This window comes from Rosa rugosa, chromosome 1 (genome assembly GCF_958449725.1).
Source record: "Rosa rugosa chromosome 1, drRosRugo1.1, whole genome shotgun sequence".
NCBI classification, from domain to species: Eukaryota; Viridiplantae; Streptophyta; class Magnoliopsida; order Rosales; family Rosaceae; genus Rosa; species Rosa rugosa.
The window spans coordinates 59,463,912-59,481,675 of NC_084820.1; the positions used below are offsets into that span (position 1 = coordinate 59,463,912).

Consider the following 17,764-nt stretch of genomic DNA (forward strand, 5'->3'; position numbering starts at 1 on the left):
CTATGACCCATCAGGAGGGTTGCAATTCACCAAATGTTATTATTGGTATGATATTTATTTTTGGTTAGCCTGCTTATACCTTAATTGATCCTAGTGCTACACACTCCTTTATGTCAAGTAGATTTGCATGCTTTGCAAATGTGCCATCATTGCCCTTTATAGGCGAGTGGTATGTATCATTGCCAGCTGGAGATGCACTTAAGATAGAGTGGGTTTTCAAGGATTGTACTGTATTGGTTGATGGTATTAGTTTGGAATCCAAGACCTTGTTGAGTTTGATGTCATTTTGGGGATGGATTTTCTGTGGACACACTATACTTTGATTGATTGTTTTCGCAAGGTAGTAATGTTCAAAAGTCCAGGAAGGCAGGTAATTACTTTTCATGGTGAACGAGATGTCATTTCCTCTTGCGGGATTTCGGCTTTGATAGCTGAAAAACTTTTTAGTAAGGGTTGTCAGGTTTATTTGGCACATGTGGTGGATACTAGTAGGGGAGTGTTGAGTACTGAGGACATTCCCAAATGTGTTTCCTGATGAATTACCTGGCTTACCTCCTGTAAGAGAGACACCTATTGACTTACTTCCTGACACAACACCTATCTCTTAGGCACCTTACAGAATGTCCCCTGCCAAATTGAAAGAGTTAAAGGCTCAGTTGCAGGAACTAGTGGATAAGGTTTTTATTCGACCCAGCACATCTTTGTGGGGTGCCCCGGTGTTATTTGTTAAGAAGAATGATGGCACCTTGAGACTGTGCATTGATTACAGGAAACTAAATAAAGTCACAGTGATTTTTTTGATCAGTTGAAGGGTGCTAAAGCGGCTCAAAGTAGGCAAAAGAGATATGCAGATAACCGCAGAATAGATCTTAAGTTTCAGAAAAAAGATTGGGTATTCTTGAAACTATCTCCATGGAAGGGTATTGTACGATTTGAAAAACGTGGGAAGCTCAGTCCTAGATACATTGGGCTTTATAAAATATCGGAGCGAGTTGGCCCGGTCAAGCTCACACACAAGAGGGAAGGAACGAAAGATTGATTGATCCGCTGCTAGTAGTTGTTGCTGATCCCTCTCATATCATAGAAGAACAACCTATTCAGTTAAGGGAGGATTTGACGTATGCAGAAAGACCGATTCAAATACTTGATAGCAGAGAGCAAGTACTTAGGAACAAGATGATACCTTTGGTTAAAGTACTTTGGAGTAATCATTTGGTGGAGGAAGCTACTTGGGAACCAAAGGACCAGATGAGACAACAGTACCCCCATCTTTTCTAACAGGTATGCTAATTTAAAGGACGAAATTTTTATAAGGATGGGAGATTGTTATGTCTCAAACATAAATTTACCGGTTTGCTGGTCATTTGGACGGTAAACGATAATTTCTTTCACGTTTTACTTTATTTTGGTACTATTACTGGGCCAAAAAGTTAACTTTTTATTCGGGTCAGTTTTTGAGGAAATTTTCTTCAAGAAAGTTGTAGAGGACGTTAAACCAAGTCCGTGGACACATGGTACGCTTAAATTAGAGTTCGTATGCGAAAGTTATGATCGAAATACTAAAGTTACTGTTTATGGTAATTTTTCTATAAAAGGAGGAGTTATTGTGGTAAGTTTCTATTTTCAGAAACTTACCCGTCGGGTTTCTCTCTCTTCCTCTCTGTCTCCCCCCGACCCCGTCAACTTCCACCAACGATATCTCCTCCGTCCGATGACGGATTTTGATGCCACAGGCACCATTAGAAAGCTTTGTTCCTCCTCTTCAATTCTAGGGTGGTTTAGTAGCTTGGTTTGAACTGTGGAAGGTGTAGCAAGGAGAAGAAGAGGGCAGCGTCGTTATTTTCTCGGGTTTTGGTCGGAACTTGTTTCTGGCCACTTCCAGCGACGATTCTTGTTGGGTCTAAACCCTAAATTTGAAGCTTCGAGGACGAATCAAAGCTTTGAAATTTCTACTGTTCAAATTGGCCTCTTTGTTTGCTGGCCAAATTCCGGCCAATCAAGGTAATTTTAGACTTTATTGTAGTTATGAAAGTTGTTGGGCTTGTTGAGAGGAAGATTTTGGTATAGAAGTTGTTACCCGGATCGGGGTTGGCCGGCGGCGCGTAAGGCCATTCTGGTTTTCCATTTTTTGCTAGTTAAATTAATTGTGAGTTTTAGAACTTGTAGATATGATTTTGGTGGAAATCGGAGAAGGTTGATATCAACTGTGAATTTCTGAAATTTGGAATTTCGGTTATCGATCTACGAGAATTCGACCGTCTGATTTTTCTTGAATCTGCCCTAGAACATGTAAATTAACGAATTGATGTTAGTGGTGAAGTTTGTGTTAAATCCGAGGAGAAATGGAGAGGTTGATTCATGGGAGTAGGGGTTAGAGCCCATTATAAATTAAGGTAAAACCTAATTTTCGATAAATAGTTCAATGGTTTACGAGTGCTACATTGTACAGGATGTGAGGAAGAACCACACGAGGAGAGTTCGAATCGACGGCAGGCTTAGCCATATACTGTGAATGGACATTTGATTTTAAATGATTCATGCGAATATTTTCTGAATTATTGATTTATTTAATTATCGAGCACATTATTTGGCTTTGGATTATAATTTTGGCATTGATTTTTCGCATGAATTTCGGATATGAATTTGTCATGGTCGGATTTGAATTTATGATTCATGTTGATTTTCGACGAATTATTTTTGAGGTGATTTTCGGATTGAATATTATATTTTATTCATCGATTTTGAGATTTCTGAAAGATTTTCAAAAATAAATTTTTCGATGGAATTATATTTATTTATTATTTTCTGCCTATTTATTTATAAATTCGAGAATATCTTGGCGTGTGGGACACGTCATTGAAATATATGTTTACTCATGAGATTTTCCGAGTATGGTTAAGAATCGTACTCGTGCCTTGTTGCGAGATTTTGGGGAAGCCTTATGGATTTACTGGTTTTCGAATGATTTTAGTCTACCATATCTGGGTCGTCTTATTCGTTCTCCTCCTCATGTGGGTGGTAGTTGAAGTTATTAGTTCTTCTCCTCACTTACTCTGTGTTTGTGGGTGGTAGTCGAGGGTAGAGCCTGGGAGGTTCCTTTACTCGTATGGTATAACTTCTTCCTCATATTCTACTGTTACTTGACTAGCGGTGCTAGTACCGCTAGTCCGATTCCTTTTAACCAGCGGGGCTGGTATGTTTTTACGAAATCTTTGTGTTGAGAGAACTTTTTTTTAATTTTTTATTTTTATAAATGTTGCACACATCGAGATTTTGTAAATAATTCAAATTGTGGGAAAGTAGAAATTTTTATGTTTATTTCAGTTACTACGAATATTTGTTTTTGTCCACTTACGCTAACATTTTTATATGCTTCCCCCTTGGGCCCTTTGGTTTCAAATGTCCAGTTCGCAGTGTAGCTGTTCGGTTTTAAGAGTTAAGGCTTAGCACCACCACTGCCACCTATCGCTCGTAGGTTACTTGTTAACAGGGGCGTAGCTACATGGTAGGCTATCTAGGCTGTAGCCTAGACATGATTTTGGCCTAAAAACCCTTAAGTATATGTATATCCCTTCAAGACTTGACATTTTGTGTTCTGCCGTTCTGGGTCTTCGTTTTATGCGTCAATTTTGCAGGTAATGGAACTACAGCTGCAATCCTTCTTTAACAACTTTGATCCCTGAGCTGCTGCTGCTAATTTCCATCAAAGTAACTAGCTGTTATTGTTGTTGGTATTTGTTTTTAGATAAAAGTTGATTGGCTAAAAGATCTTACAAATTTCAACTTGGAAACCTTGACATTGAAGCTAGTTGCTTTAACGGCTTCTCTATGCAGTACACCAATGCTGGCCAGTGCTAGGATATGTTGCAACGTCCAAGGTATAAGGAAAATGTTTAATTGTTGGCATCTCTATTTATAAGTAGATAGATACATAACAATGATCATTTTAGTACAGGTGCTTGACTATTGCTTGATAGACTGATGTTGTTTTCCATCTAGGTTTTATATTTTTAAGTTCTTTTCAGGCCTTATTAGTTGTTCTGATTTACTTATGTCTAACAAGTTTGTCTACTTGTATCTTTAAATTCATGGTTTTTGGCTTCAAAGGTCATCATCCATGTAAAGAACAGCAGAGTACAAAAGTACACATGTAATCTTACATGCTATTAATAAGTGAACTATTTTCTTTTGTAGGTTGAGATGCAAGAGAAGTTGGCAAAAATGGTTGCAGTTTAAAGGCAAAAAGACTATGGACTAACATGATTGCAGTTTCAAGGTTTGCTCAAGTGCTCAACTTGTTGCATTACATCGTTCCTATTTATATTGTAAAACCTGTATGTAGTGCTCTTTAGTTAGTTTATTGTTGTTGTACCACAAATATGTGCTTGTAGTTTTTAATTTACGGGGTTTGGTTTCCCCCCCCCCCCCCCCCACCCCTTTTTCCGGTTGTATGTTTTGATTGAAAATAATAAGGGCGTGAGGATGAGCCTCCCACTGGGTTCCAAACCTCATAAAAGTTATATATAGAAAAAATTCTAAAACTTTTGTGCTCTTCTAGTTAAATAATTAGCCTAGACAAGTTTAGGATCCTGGATCCGCCACTGCTTGTTAACCTACTTATTGTATCGTTTTTTTTTCCTTAGACTGCTCTAATAACCATGAGATGTCATTTGTTAATATTGTAAAGTATGGGTTTGGATTGAGATAGAATTTTCTAGAGATGGTTGTAAACTTGAAGTATTTGGATGTGGTCTTTTAAACTATCAGTTTGGACTTGTTTGGATTTATAATAATCTGGTCGGTGAAGTTGATGTATACAGGGAGCTAGGTGGCTCCAAGAGTTGAAAGTATAAATGCTTAGAAGTGTGGTTTTACTTCCTTTCATAGGTTTGGGTTGTCCATTTTTCGAAAAAGTTTTGCCAAATTTTTTTTAAAAATGGGTCCCACAGTGCCACCTCGGGTTTCAGGGTGAAATTTCAGGACGGGTCATGTCAATATGTGTCTGGAAGAGTAACGAGTAAGGAATGAGGGCAAGTATTCCTCAAATTTGTAAGGGAAAAAATTAGTTTTTTTTTTTTTTTTTTCACAAATAGTGTCTGGAAACTTGAGGAACTTTCAAGATGGTACATGAACTTACAAAGTAAGTAATGTGATGCCTGGACTTATTGTTTTCTCATCCACATTGTACCTCTGTCAATTTTCAGTAACAGAGCCGTTAAAATGTAGCATGTGCTACGCATTTGACTTGATTTTAAAGGGTAAAATTGTATTTTTACACTAACTTAAAGAGTAGGTATGAAAAAGATGTAGAAGTAGATAAACAGGTCGGTAGAAGTCGGAGACTAATATCATATAGAAATCGCAGGTACATTCAATTGTTCTACTGGAGGTTATCATCTCCGATTAAATCAGTTGGGTTCCCTTAGATCAGTCGGAGATCAAACTTGGGCTTCTTGGGTTTAACGGCCAGATTATCACCAGAAGTCCAGAACCAGGGTGAGGTCTTGATGATTCATATCACGAGGAAGAAGAGGAAGAAAGAAAGGGGGGAAAATGTTTTTGAGGATAAATCAATCTTTTTGCTCTCCTTTAGTGACTCACATGAGTCACACGTGCTCAAACTAATGGTTCTGTTACAAAAAATTGACGAATGTACGACGTTGATGAGAAAAATGAGTTTAGGTATCACATTGATAACTTTGTAAATTCATGTATCATCTTGAAAGTCCCCAAAATCTCAGGATATTGTTGGTAAAATCATTAAAAACAGCAATGCCCAGAAAAGATTCAGCTATAACTGAAGTCCAAAAACAAGAATACAAACATAAAGTCATTCTCTCCGTCTAAACCAAGCATGATTTAGAGCGAGGCATGTCCACGATAAACAAGTTTCTAAAACTTCCTTTTTATTTTGTACTTAGAGAGATGACAATAAGTAGAAGTAAAGTCGTATGGGGAAAGATTAAGTTCTACATCACTAGAGTTGCAATTACCTACAAGTTACTTAGAGCAACTCCAACCGCTTCCCCATATTTTGATTTTTCTCTATTTTAGGGAAAAATGAGCCTCTTTTACTCCATATTCTCTATAACTATCCCTATTTTAGGGATAGTGAGGAAAGAGAAAACCAAATTCCCTATATTTACAGCAATCTCTACAATTTTAATGATCAATTATGGAGATTTTATAGATTGTTGTAAAATAAGGAATCTGTTGGAGTTGGAGAAGAAAAAGAGGCTAAAGTTTTGACTTTTGCTTATCTATAATACAAAAATTATAGGAAACCTGTTGGAGTTGCTTTTAGGCCAGTGTTTTCATACTTGCATCCATGCTCAGACGGCCAAGGGATTAGTTTAAAATGCAATTCAGATAATCAGTAATTAACTAGTAGAAGTGAAATAGCAAAAAGTATTTTTGCATTCCATTTGCAATTTGCTCACACAAAAATTCTAAAACTTGAACTATACGCACATTTGGGAAAGGTTCTTTGGCAAAACTATGGAGAAAAAACAATTTAACGTGAAAATAAAAATTGAAAAAGAAAAGCAACAAAGTCCCTATTCTAGCTGAAATTAAACAAAAGATGATTTCTTTTCGATAGATTAAACAAAAGATGATTGAGTTGTTCTAGTTTAAGCCCATTTGGCCAATAGAGACATGCAACCAGCTCCAAAAAGAAGTGAAGCATTTGCCCCAATTTGAAGCTTCACATTCTTCTGCATTTTCGGGTTCATAAAATCAGCCGCTAGCAGATCGACCAGAGCCATGTAGATTAAGATCCCAGCTGATGCCGCATTAAAAGTTCCTTCAAGTATGAGAGCAGATGGACTGTTTTCCTTGTAATTGCTTGATATTCCAATTCCAATCGCGATTCCAACAGGGGTTGTAAGGGAGAAGAACAGCACCATGATTATAGTTGTTATTCGCGATTCTCTCGCCTACAAAAACCAAAAAGTTAATTTAATCCTTTTAGCATAACAAGATTATTTAACTTATAGCCATACATGTCAGTAAACAAATAGTTGAGCATAAAAATTATTTTGATTCACATAACTCATAACCATGAAAACATAAAACAACTATCTAGCATCATCGTACATATGTTGACTTTTGACATGAAACTTGATGCCTACAGTATGAAAATGGGTCCAGGCATCTTTGGTTTTTTGTCTTCTTTTTTTTTCTTCCGATTTTTAATCTTCTTCTATTGGATGCTATAAAGAAAATAAGTGTAAGAGAGAAAAAAAAAAAAAAAAAAAAAAAAATGAGGCTGGTGATCGGGGGAGAAGTTACCTGAGCTATGCAACCACCAAGTCCCATGCCTTCAAAAAATTGATGGAAAGTCAAAGCAGCTACAAGAGGTCGAATTGTTTCAGGACTTTCAGAAGCACCCAATGAAATTCCAATAATCACCGAGTGCACCACAATTCCCAACTCCAACACCTACACAATATGAATCAAAATTATACATAAAACTAAACAAAAATTATCAAAACAAAATCATCTAAACTCTGAGTGCAAGTACCTTTGAAATCACTCTGTGCCGAAGAAGTTGTGATTCAGCCGAATTCGTATCAAGCGAACCATGAGAATGACCATGAGTGCCATGTGTATGAACATGTACGTGCCCCTCGTGCTGTCCCTCTTTCTCCTCATCTCCATTAATCTGATTCTGAGCCTTATTGAAGTGAGACCCGCTGAAATAAGAAGTAGCAATGGAATCCACCATCAAAGTTCCGATGGCCGCCATCATGGCCACAAATCCGGTGAAGGGAAACTTCCCCCATGGGTTTTCTTTCAGGCACGGCGACGTCAAGTTGTCGAAAGCGTCCGGAAGCACGTGGATGAATCCGGTGGCCAATATGACGCCGGCGGCGAAAGCCTTGACGATGAAGAAGATATTCTTGTCCGGTTGCAGAGCCGGAATTGTCTTCCCTAGAATTGGGATACAAACACCGACTGCACCGGCGACGAGTATGGAAGCGAATGCGCCGAGTTTGTATTTGAGAGCTTTGCTTTTGTTGTTAACACCTTCATCTTCGACGTCGCACGTACACTCAGCGGAAGCGAAGATTGGGAGTAAAAGGAGGAGGCAAAAAAACGAGAGGAGGCCATTCTTCTGAAACTTGTTCATCTCGTAAAAACCAAAAGGAGGAAGGATCTTCTGTCAGAGGTTCGATCTCTTCCTACGTAACACAAAAGGGGCCCGAGTTTTGACAAGCAGAGATGAAAAACGGTGCACTTATATAGGGAGTGTCCCGGTGATCCAAGTTGTTTATGAAAAAGGAATAGAAAATCGAAGTTATTAATGAGATGGATTACAAAAAACAAAAAGAAATCATGAGCTCATGATACAAACACTGACTAGGTTTTTATAATTCTAGCTCAACCGTAGTTAAGAGTTGTTTTGTGATAGGATATACTGCAAGATATATGGGACGGAAATAATGAGGTCATGTGAAACGGAGAAGACTGAAATGCAAGTCTTTGAAGTGTGCGGAAAACTCACAAGTATTATTTCCAGTGTCGAAAGAATGTCGACATATATTGGAAAATAGAAGGGAATAGGGAGGATTCACATGGAGAGTCAACGATTTACATGGTCTTGTAAGGCAATTATGACGAAACTATGTGTTATGTTCAATTTAGATTTTTATTTTGATTTGGATAATATGTATATATACAGTTCATGTTCCAACCGGCCTCTACTTTTATCTTTCTTTAATTCTTTTCCAATCGTTTTCCTTTTTTTTGGAACAATAGTTAAGGCATTAAATATGCGATGGTAATTAACTAAAATAATTGTACAAATTTTTTTTTTAGAATAAAATAATTGTACAAAATTAGAAACAAGAAAATTACAAAACTATGAGGTCAATGATCAACAACATGGAACATGGTCCCAAGTATGAAAAGGCCAGCAGGCCAACCATATAGTGCCTATGGGAATTTTTGATACAACTTGAATATTGAGGCACACTCAAGTCAGTATCAATGTATATAAAGTTATAAACATATCTTCTAGGAAATATCGGGTGTATTCAAGCGAAGATATAAGGACAACAAATAGTTAAACCCAAATAAGTTAAAACCTAGTATGGCTTGAGAGAGAGAAATATCGGCGTCTCTTCTATTCGGCGAGCCACGGCGACAAAACTTCTCGCTTGCTTCTCTATTCACACGGCGGCGGCGACAAACCTCTTCGCCTGCCTCTATCTTCGGGTAGAGGAGGCGATTGTGCTGATTTTGGTGGGATTGGGTCTAGAATCTTGATTGATCAGATCTGGTTTGGTGGTTCTATTGATAGTGATGATGGATATGCTCTTGATATGTCGATCGATGGTGGTGATAGCGACTGGCGCGATGGCCAGATTATTGCTATTGGAGGTGGTGATGCCTGGAGGAGTTCCAACGATGGTAGTGTGGTCTTCGATGGCGGAGGTGGTATGTCTCGGGCTGACCTATACCCGAGATGGTCTTTTGGTTCGAAGGTGACTGTGGCGACTACCAGTGGTTTTGAATGTAAGGCTGGCGTCCAACCTTCGTCTGGAGGCGGCGACGGCGTCTAGTTGGGATCTGTTCCCCTTTGAGAGGAGAGCAACGTTCTGTTGATGGTGATGGATGGTGATTTGGCTCGATCTGTCTTCATTGATGATGCCCGTGGCTGGGGTGGGAATCGGCCTGGTCGTGGTGGCCTAGCAGTGGCTCTGTGGCGGAGTTTTGCGACGGCAAGGCTCGTCGGCAGTGGTGGTGCGGTGCCCTTAGCACTTTTGGGGTGCCCTACTGGACTTGGGCTTGTTTACTGGTATCATGGGCTGCATTAGGGCTCTTTGGCTCTGGGTGGGCTGCAATGTTTGGACCCGCTCACTGTTGGGCCCGTATGGCATTTGTTGTTGAAGTAACGGGCAAGGAAGAAGGCATGGAAGTGGAGGCTGCTGCTCCTCTTTCGAAAAATACTTAAATCTTGTTAGGTCGCAAAGATCATAATCTCTTAGGGTTTTTTACTCTTGCTTTGGGGATTACTGAACTTTGTTTGGAATAAAAGTGCATGAACTGTCTAAAAGGTGGGTGTACTGGGGGTATATTGGTTCTTGTTCTTGTTAGAATAAGAGTCTCAAAGTACTCTGAGAAGCGATTCTTTCTGTCGACCCTTTAGGTGTGTTTCGTTTTTGTACTGCTTGCTGAATCTATATAATAGGCTGACCTCTTTTGATCATAGAAGAACGAAATGGAGTGAAAATAATTTTTTAATTAAAATGTAAACAAAAATCGTTGTTCATTGATGTTATGACTAATTTTAATTTTAGTTTACTTGATTTTTGACTCAACTTGAACATAATAATATGACTAAAAGTGACTAACTGAGTTGATCTACTTTTCACATGAGTTTTTATTTATTTATTTATTTTATTTTATCCATATAAAATTATGCGAGAGCAAATCACACAAGTGAGTTGTCCAATCTTAGAGTTATTACTGGCTGGACGAGAGGTGAGATGTTATGGATTCACTGCTCCTGCGCTTTTGTCTTTGTCATACAGTTGTAGTGCAAGTTTAGAGTCAGTCATTATAGAGTTCCAGTGTGAAGTCTAGAGGTCATTTCTGGATTAGAGATGTCGCCTAAAACTCGTTGTAAGCAGTTCATTTTTAATGAAGTTCTTATTTGATCAAAAAAAAAAAAAAAGTGAGTTGTCCAATCGCATCCATACCTCTGTAGGAGCACCTTCCTACCCCTATTATATGGCGTGATAATCAAATAATCAAGTATTAGCCGCAGCATTAGCGGGATTCCATATGAGTAAAAGAGGAGCTCAGTTTCCGCCAACTTTTGTCTTTTATCGCTGGTCCTCACACTTGCATAGTTGCATAGTTGCATTTGGTCCAAGTTAAAACCATTGACCGATCATCTCCAATTTAGTCAAAAGATAACCTGCCATGATGAACTCAAGCATTATCTATGTGCACGTCCATGGCATATAATTGAGGACCGATGACTAAACTGAATATGATGAGAAAAAACTTGAAGCGTGAAGCAGCAAATATCATCACAATGTGGAATTTGCACAGTTAACCAATTGATCGATATTATAGTGCTAGTCGTACATTCTCCATTTCATGTAAGCTATTTCTGGGTTGACTTGGCTACAGTTATATGTGCCAGTTTGTGTGCACAACCAAACTAATTGATTATAACTTGTCCCTTCGATGATTAAGACTTAAGAGTTTAAGACACAGACAAATAGAAAAGCCAGATGATAGTTGTTTGATTAAGCTATCCCCGTACTATACGTTGCGCTCCTGCCGGCACATTTCAAATGGTTCTAGATTGATCATGGACTTTTAGAATTGTTGAAAAGACTTGAGCATTGATTTCAATAATTCAAAGAAAGTCGACATACACCTGGAAAATAAGAAGAGAAGCAACATATATCAACTATAGAGTGCATCAACGTGGATAGTAAAGTAGTAAACAATTGAAACGGTAAATCAAGTAAAAAAAATTAACGATATTGCATATGACACATGACACGCAATCTAATATAAACTAATTTAACACCTTTTAAAGTGGCCTAGTGGTTCTTGTCTTGTTGGGTGTGCTCCCCAACCTAGGTTCGAACCCCGAAGCTGTCAAAGTGGCTAGGCACTGTGCTGCAATGCACAGTTGGAGCATTTCACATGCGCCGAAGGGGTTTATCTTGGGCCTAGGAAGCCTTTGGGTTCCCTTTGACAAAGTCAAAAAAAAAAAAAAAGTGGTTAAGTAAATAGAGGTCATAGCCACTTATATGAAATATTCTTTCTAACCACTAAATTTACAAAATTCTACAAGTTACGGACACAATTCTAATTCAAGTCGGAGTTTTTATTATTATTATTATTAAGTTTTTGATACTTCTTCTTTCTTTGGTTGTGCTATTTCAGCCAATTGACATGCACTTATTAACTATTTCTAGACTATGAACATGTGGAGAATGTTTTTTGAAGGTTTCTCACTCTCTCTCTTTCTCTCGTTTGTGCTTTCTACTTGTGGCCACAGTTTGGCACTGTTTTGACTTTTGAGGTACACCGTACACGTTTAGCTTACGTTTGATGTTTCTCACTGTAACTGTCTCATCAAAAGAATTCCACAGTCAATTCCTACAATATTCATCATAATTATCCTCATCAATTAAACTGTTAACGACTTTTAATATTAAAGATTAGTCTACGTTCATTATTTTCAATTGTGTTTGACAAAATCTATTCACTTTAATAATAGTATGACAATAGTGCAAAATCATATCGTAAGCATGAAGCCATATATATACGACGTTGAAAAGGCCAGCCAGACATATCATATCCTAGTTTTCAGCTGATCAATGATGAGTTAAATGAGCATTATTGTAGAAAGACCGCGCTAAAATAAGATATGATTTTACAATTTAACTAATCTAGATTTTTTTTTTTTTTTTTTTTTTTAAATGCGTGGGGTGTAGGAAACATTACAAGATGACTCACCCGGACTCCGGGCAACGACAGAAAGAGCCATGAATGAATAAACTAAAGCAAGCCCTAGACTACCCAAACATAATATATCCATAGGAATAAGCTCCAATGATTCAAGTAATCTAGATTGTTAATTGAGATGGAATTTGAGAAAGAGATTGATGGAAACTTGGATTGGAACTAAATACCAAAATGAGCAATATTGTCACCTTTGTTTTTGATTCTGTGTATATTGATAACGGGTTGATTTGGCTACAGTTTATGCCACTATGCTCACTAACTAGTGCATAAGCAAACAAATAATGCCCCTTCTGATTACAACAAAACAAATCACCTTCAATAGACAAGTAAAGCTGACATGATCTAAACCTTTTCTATTTAACAAGAGTATTGCGACTTATAAGCTCTTTTTACATGGCTCATGAGGAAAACCAAAAGTTCCAAGTCTGCTGTTGGCAAGCAGATATTCAAAGACGAAAAGCATGATCATCTATAACTGGGTGCCATATGATTAAGAAACTCTAACCACACTGGAGATTGACGATAAAAGGCAGAAATTACACTACAAGTATGTTTTGAGTGACTGGAGTAGTTTCCCTTTGCAACTTCAGGGAATCATGTTTCACCACCGGAAAGTAATTGTATAGTAGTTTACAAACCTTCATGAACAAGCAGTGACGGTGCAGCAACCAAGCATGGAAAGGAGTCCCTACTTTTCTTTGTCGGTATTTTCTTTCTCATCCTTTTCTTTCACACTCTTTCCTTTATCATTTCCCTCTTTCTCATTATTTGGGTCTTTCCCGTATACCTCTTCATAATATTCTTCATCGTCATAATATTCTTCCTCATCATAATATTCTTCATCTTCATCATCATAATATTCTTCAGCATCATCATCAGTAACCGCCTTACCATTTTCCAGGAGACCTGCCGACTGCTGGCCTCTTAAGCGCTCCTGAATTCGATCTCTAATGGCAGTGCCCTGAGACAATCCCACAGTATAAGGCAAAGGATAACAGAATAATGAATAACATTCTTTTTCATTGATATATATCAGTTAATAGAGAAGTGGTTTACCATTTTATGGCAACCTTCTTCAAACATCTCAAGAAATCCAGCAACCCAGCGATCAGCATTTTCTACCCATTCATTACGATGCATAGCAACAGTCTGAATCTATAATATGAAGTAAGAAATATACACCAGTCAGCAACATATACAAGCACTGGAGATAAGAAAACAAAAGTACAATCCGGAAATTAGCAAAGATCATGATGGCATAAAGCATGACAAGGCAAATAAGAGGATAGTAATATAGACTCATAGTAACAGACGGAACTGATTATCATTGGCAGAAATTACACAATTATTCAATGTGAGTACCAAATGCCTTGGATCACAAGAAAGCACAAGAACCAAAAATGGAACAGGAAATTGGGATGAAATGGAATTAGGGAAGTTGAAATGATTAGAAATTGAAAATTGATTGATGATCAGGAAGGTTAGGTTCATGCTATGGAATGATTCCTTGTGGACAACAAGAACACAGGAACATTTTATAGTTGTTTGCTTTTCTTTTATCTACAGCAAAAGAAACTTCGCGGTTAAACCTCTGTGCATGTCTATGCGTCTGTATGTGGGTGTCATTCATAAAGATTTGGATTTTTTGAGACTTATTGAGTAGACTTCAGGAAAGCAGGCCACAAAAAGGTTGAACAGTAGCTAGAAACTTTCTCTTGCCCTCAACACTTCTACTCCCTCAAACTTTGTCCAGTCAGTTTTACAATCATTTTTTTTTAATGGAAACACAAAATTTGCACTCAAAGAGAAGTACACAAAAAACACACCCCTCCTTGAAGGGAAAAAAAAAAAAACAAGAGCTAACAAACAGGAAGAGAACAGCTCATAACAACATAGAAACCAAGCACTGAAAACACCTAATTATTCAAAGCACAGAAGCAATAGCTCCCAAATTTACAACTCAAAGCACTTCTCGCCCAAGTGCTTCATTCGTCAGAGATAATCTTTGCCCAGTAACGGGGGATCAATTGATTGTTTACTTAAGCCATTAAAATGTCATGCCTTGCATATAACAGCAGAGTCTACATTACATCCAAGGGAGCATGCAATGAAAATACTAAAATAAACAATAGGCTAAACCCTAATCACTAGGCTGTTGACTGGACTTGATTTGAGTTCTCACCATACTCATTAAGTTCAATAACAATGAGTACTACTCCAGAAACAAAATGAGTATAAAGCAGAGAAATGCCATGTGAGCAGGAACAATACAAGAAACACAAGGCATGGTTGAAAAACTGGAAACAGAGAAAACAGCAACATTTCACAAGATAGGATAAGATCCAACATAATGAACATATAGTGAGTTGTACATCACACTACCCAGGAGCCCAGAACCAAAGATACACTTGATTAGAAGGAAAGAAGTTCCACATCTTTAAGAAATATGAATTTCTAAGAATGAAGAGCTTACTTCTGTCAAACAAGGTTACAATTAAGTTATCAATCGAAAAAAAAAAGGATACAATTAAGTTCATGATTATTTCCTAAGCTGGCTGTGATTATGGCAACTTGGAAGTGCTATTAAAAAGTATGCATGCCCAAATCAGTTCCTCCACCATCAAAAATTACTAAATTCCTTAAACTTGGAAATCAGTAAATTAGCTCTACATAATTCTTATCATAAGAGAAATGGCACATGAAAAATTTATATTCTGTATAAGAAGGCATATGATTCAGTCTGCCTAACTCAATTAACCCCACCCCAATCCTCCCATTACATCCTGTAATTACAGAATAACAACATGGACATACCTTTTCTCCTACTTTTTCTTGATGTTCCTTCACTTTCTCCTGTAACTTTTTCAACCTCATGTTCACCCTCAATCGTTTTTCCTGTTGATATCACATGAAAGCAAAGAGCTAAGTTCCTTGGACATGGAAAAACTACCATGTCCTTAGTAGATTAAAAACAAAACAAAAAATCATTTAAGGAGATTATACAGTCAGATATTCACTATAATGATAAAGCACATAACCAAAATTCTTGCCTTCACAAAACTAACGCCAAGCTCTTTTCTAGTATACCCACGATCCAAGTTACGCAACACATACTGGTTATAATCTTTTACAATCCTCATAATAATGTCCGATGTCGATATCCCCTCAGTTCGTTTTGTCTCCTTAAACCTGCCAACGGCTTTGACCTATAAGAAAAGAAGCACTTTACAAATTAAATGCTAAAGAATAAGGTGACATAGAAACAAAAGAAAAGTACCTATTATGTGAAACTTACAAATTCGTATACATCCTTTCCAGCTCCACTAGCATCAGCATAACTGTACAAGACTCATCGAAGAGTATAAACAATTGCATGGTCAGTGTGTCACTAATAATAAAAAAACTGTGAAACATACGCAACTACTATCGATATCTATAAGATCTAAGTTATACCATATCTTATAAAGAAGCGAAGAGTAAACAAAGAACCAAATATTATGTTAATCCATGACTTCAGTACTTAAAGGCATAACATTCGAGCTGAAAAGTGAGAAATTAAAAAAATTGTCCTTACGGGAGAGAGTCATGGGCTACATAGTCAATATTATGCTTGTCAAGAAATTCTTCATTGACTACCCAGGGTGCATCAGGAATGACTTCATCCACCCACCTGCACAAGTAAAACTCATTGTTTATGGTCTTGACTACACAACTCTATGGTATGAAAATTTCATTGACACACACACACACACACACACATGTATGTATGTGTGTATACATGTATCAAACTATAGTCCCAAGAATATCCACAAAACAAAAAATAAACTTTCTGGAAAAAGGATGCGAAAATTTAGAGGGGAAGGAGGGAGAAGAAAGTAACAGAGAAATCATCATACTTGCAATGGCGAAGAGATTCATATCTTTCGGACTCCGTCATAACAGTTTTCCCTTTAAACTTGTGAGTGGTAGCATCATTGCAAACACCAACGAGCAAATAGGTGTTAGGGAACCTGAATTCAGAATTTCAACTTATAAGCAAAATGCAAACAAGGATGCCAAATGATAACAATCTCAAACACAGCGATAGCAAGCATACCCCGTAAGGATATAGAATATCACATACAGCAGCAAATCCCAAAAACAAGAGCAACACTAACAAATCAAACAAAACTTAATCCCGGTTTTTTTTCTCTCTACACTCTGCTTGTAGTCTGACATAATGCCTGCAAAGAGTATCTTACATGTTTCGCCCTCAGAACCATCCCTACAAACATTCACATACTTAAAGATCACAACTTTACACAAGCTTATACAAGTCACATGAACCCAATAGCCTTAGCCAATCCAAGGCAGCAATTATGTACAAGGCTAAAAAAAAAGATTAATCAACACACCCATCTTCAATCAATAAGAATGAGACGAACCATTGAAGAAACCAAGCAAATTTCACAGCAAAATAACAGATACCCAGATAACAAAACATGAAAAAGTTGCATAATTTGCCAAAAAACAAACTAAAGCTACCCCAATGAGAGCTACCCAGATTCGACAATGAAGCAATATAAGAAATGAACATAGATGGCAATTAAGTATGAGAGAAATGGACATACGATAACTTGGCTTGCTCAAGAGAGCGAGCATGGCCGAAGTGGAAGAGATCGTAGATCCCATCGGCGTAGACACGGACGAGACGATTCTCATCTGGATCGGAATTGGAATTAGAACGAGTAGTGTTGGTGGTGTGAGAAGTATCTTTGGGGTCAGCAACCTCCGCCATTAGAATCCAATAGGGAAGCTGAGTGTTGGGCTTGACCTATTCAATGATGACCGGCTTCACCACTGGTCTTACTTTCTTCTTCTTCTTCTTCCTCTCTCAGCTTTCATTCTGTTTCTTCATCTTCTTCTTTATTTGTATTCCCTTCCGCCCTGGTAAACTGTACTACCTCAGGATATGCGTTAATTCCGCGTAGCGTACCCTTACTACTATTTGTTTTTTTTTATTTTTCGACATCGTTATTCTTTTCTCTTTTTCTTTTTAATCACGAAGTTGAGCATGACAAATTATAACAGATCACATAGTCGACATTAATTATTAATACCCAAAACGTCCAATATTTCATAGGAAAATGTCTAAAAATAGTCGCATAATTTCCTTACTGTCATGTGATTAATGAATCAGACAGGTTACTTATCACGTCTATCCATTCTATGCGCATGTCATAGAGAGGAGGTTAGCCTGACCAAAAGTAATTGATAAGAT

General features: G+C 37.6%; 2 protein-coding genes across 2 annotated transcripts; both read right to left on the reverse strand.

Moving 5' to 3' along the window:
* Positions 1 to 6,399: 6,399 nt before the first annotated feature.
* LOC133725773 (zinc transporter 1-like) lies at positions 6,400 to 8,480 on the reverse strand. Its single transcript, XM_062153148.1, has 3 exons — positions 7,526 to 8,480; positions 7,294 to 7,443; positions 6,400 to 6,938 (listed from the first exon to the last, which is right to left on the reverse strand). The coding sequence occupies exons 1-3, from the start codon at positions 8,132 to 8,134 to the stop codon at positions 6,633 to 6,635; spliced, it is 1,065 nt and encodes a 354-aa protein (XP_062009132.1). The 5' UTR covers positions 8,135 to 8,480; the 3' UTR covers positions 6,400 to 6,632.
* Positions 8,481 to 12,798: 4,318 nt separating this feature from the next.
* On the reverse strand, positions 12,799 to 17,458 carry LOC133725774 (choline-phosphate cytidylyltransferase 1-like). The gene is made up of 8 exons (XM_062153149.1): positions 17,115 to 17,458; positions 16,401 to 16,514; positions 16,079 to 16,174; positions 15,800 to 15,842; positions 15,555 to 15,710; positions 15,319 to 15,399; positions 13,561 to 13,659; positions 12,799 to 13,465 (listed from the first exon to the last, which is right to left on the reverse strand). The coding sequence occupies exons 1-8, from the start codon at positions 17,279 to 17,281 to the stop codon at positions 13,193 to 13,195; spliced, it is 1,029 nt and encodes a 342-aa protein (XP_062009133.1). The 5' UTR covers positions 17,282 to 17,458; the 3' UTR covers positions 12,799 to 13,192.
* Between the last annotated feature and the right edge of the window lie 306 nt (positions 17,459 to 17,764).

What these genes read in the sequence shown, in the direction of transcription:
- LOC133725773 (XM_062153148.1), bottom strand. Translation starts at nt 8,134, where the DNA reads ATGAACAAGTTTCAGAAGAATGGCCTCCTCTCGTTTTTTTGCCTCCTC. An exon ending in GGCACAGAGTGATTTCAAAG is followed by an intron (nt 7,444 to 7,525) that starts GTACTTGCACTC and finishes CATATTGTGTAG; the next exon opens with GTGTTGGAGTTGGGAATTGT. An exon ending in TTGGTGGTTGCATAGCTCAG is followed by an intron (nt 6,939 to 7,293) that starts GTAACTTCTCCC and finishes TGGTTTTTGTAG; the next exon opens with GCGAGAGAATCGCGAATAAC.
- LOC133725774 (XM_062153149.1), bottom strand. Translation starts at nt 17,281, where the DNA reads ATGGCGGAGGTTGCTGACCCCAAAGATACTTCTCACACCACCAACACT. An exon ending in CTTGAGCAAGCCAAGTTATC is followed by an intron (nt 16,515 to 17,114) that starts GTATGTCCATTT and finishes TTCTGAATTCAG; the next exon opens with GTTCCCTAACACCTATTTGC. An exon ending in AAGAAAAAGTAGGAGAAAAG is followed by an intron (nt 13,660 to 15,318) that starts GTATGTCCATGT and finishes TTCATATTATAG; the next exon opens with ATTCAGACTGTTGCTATGCA.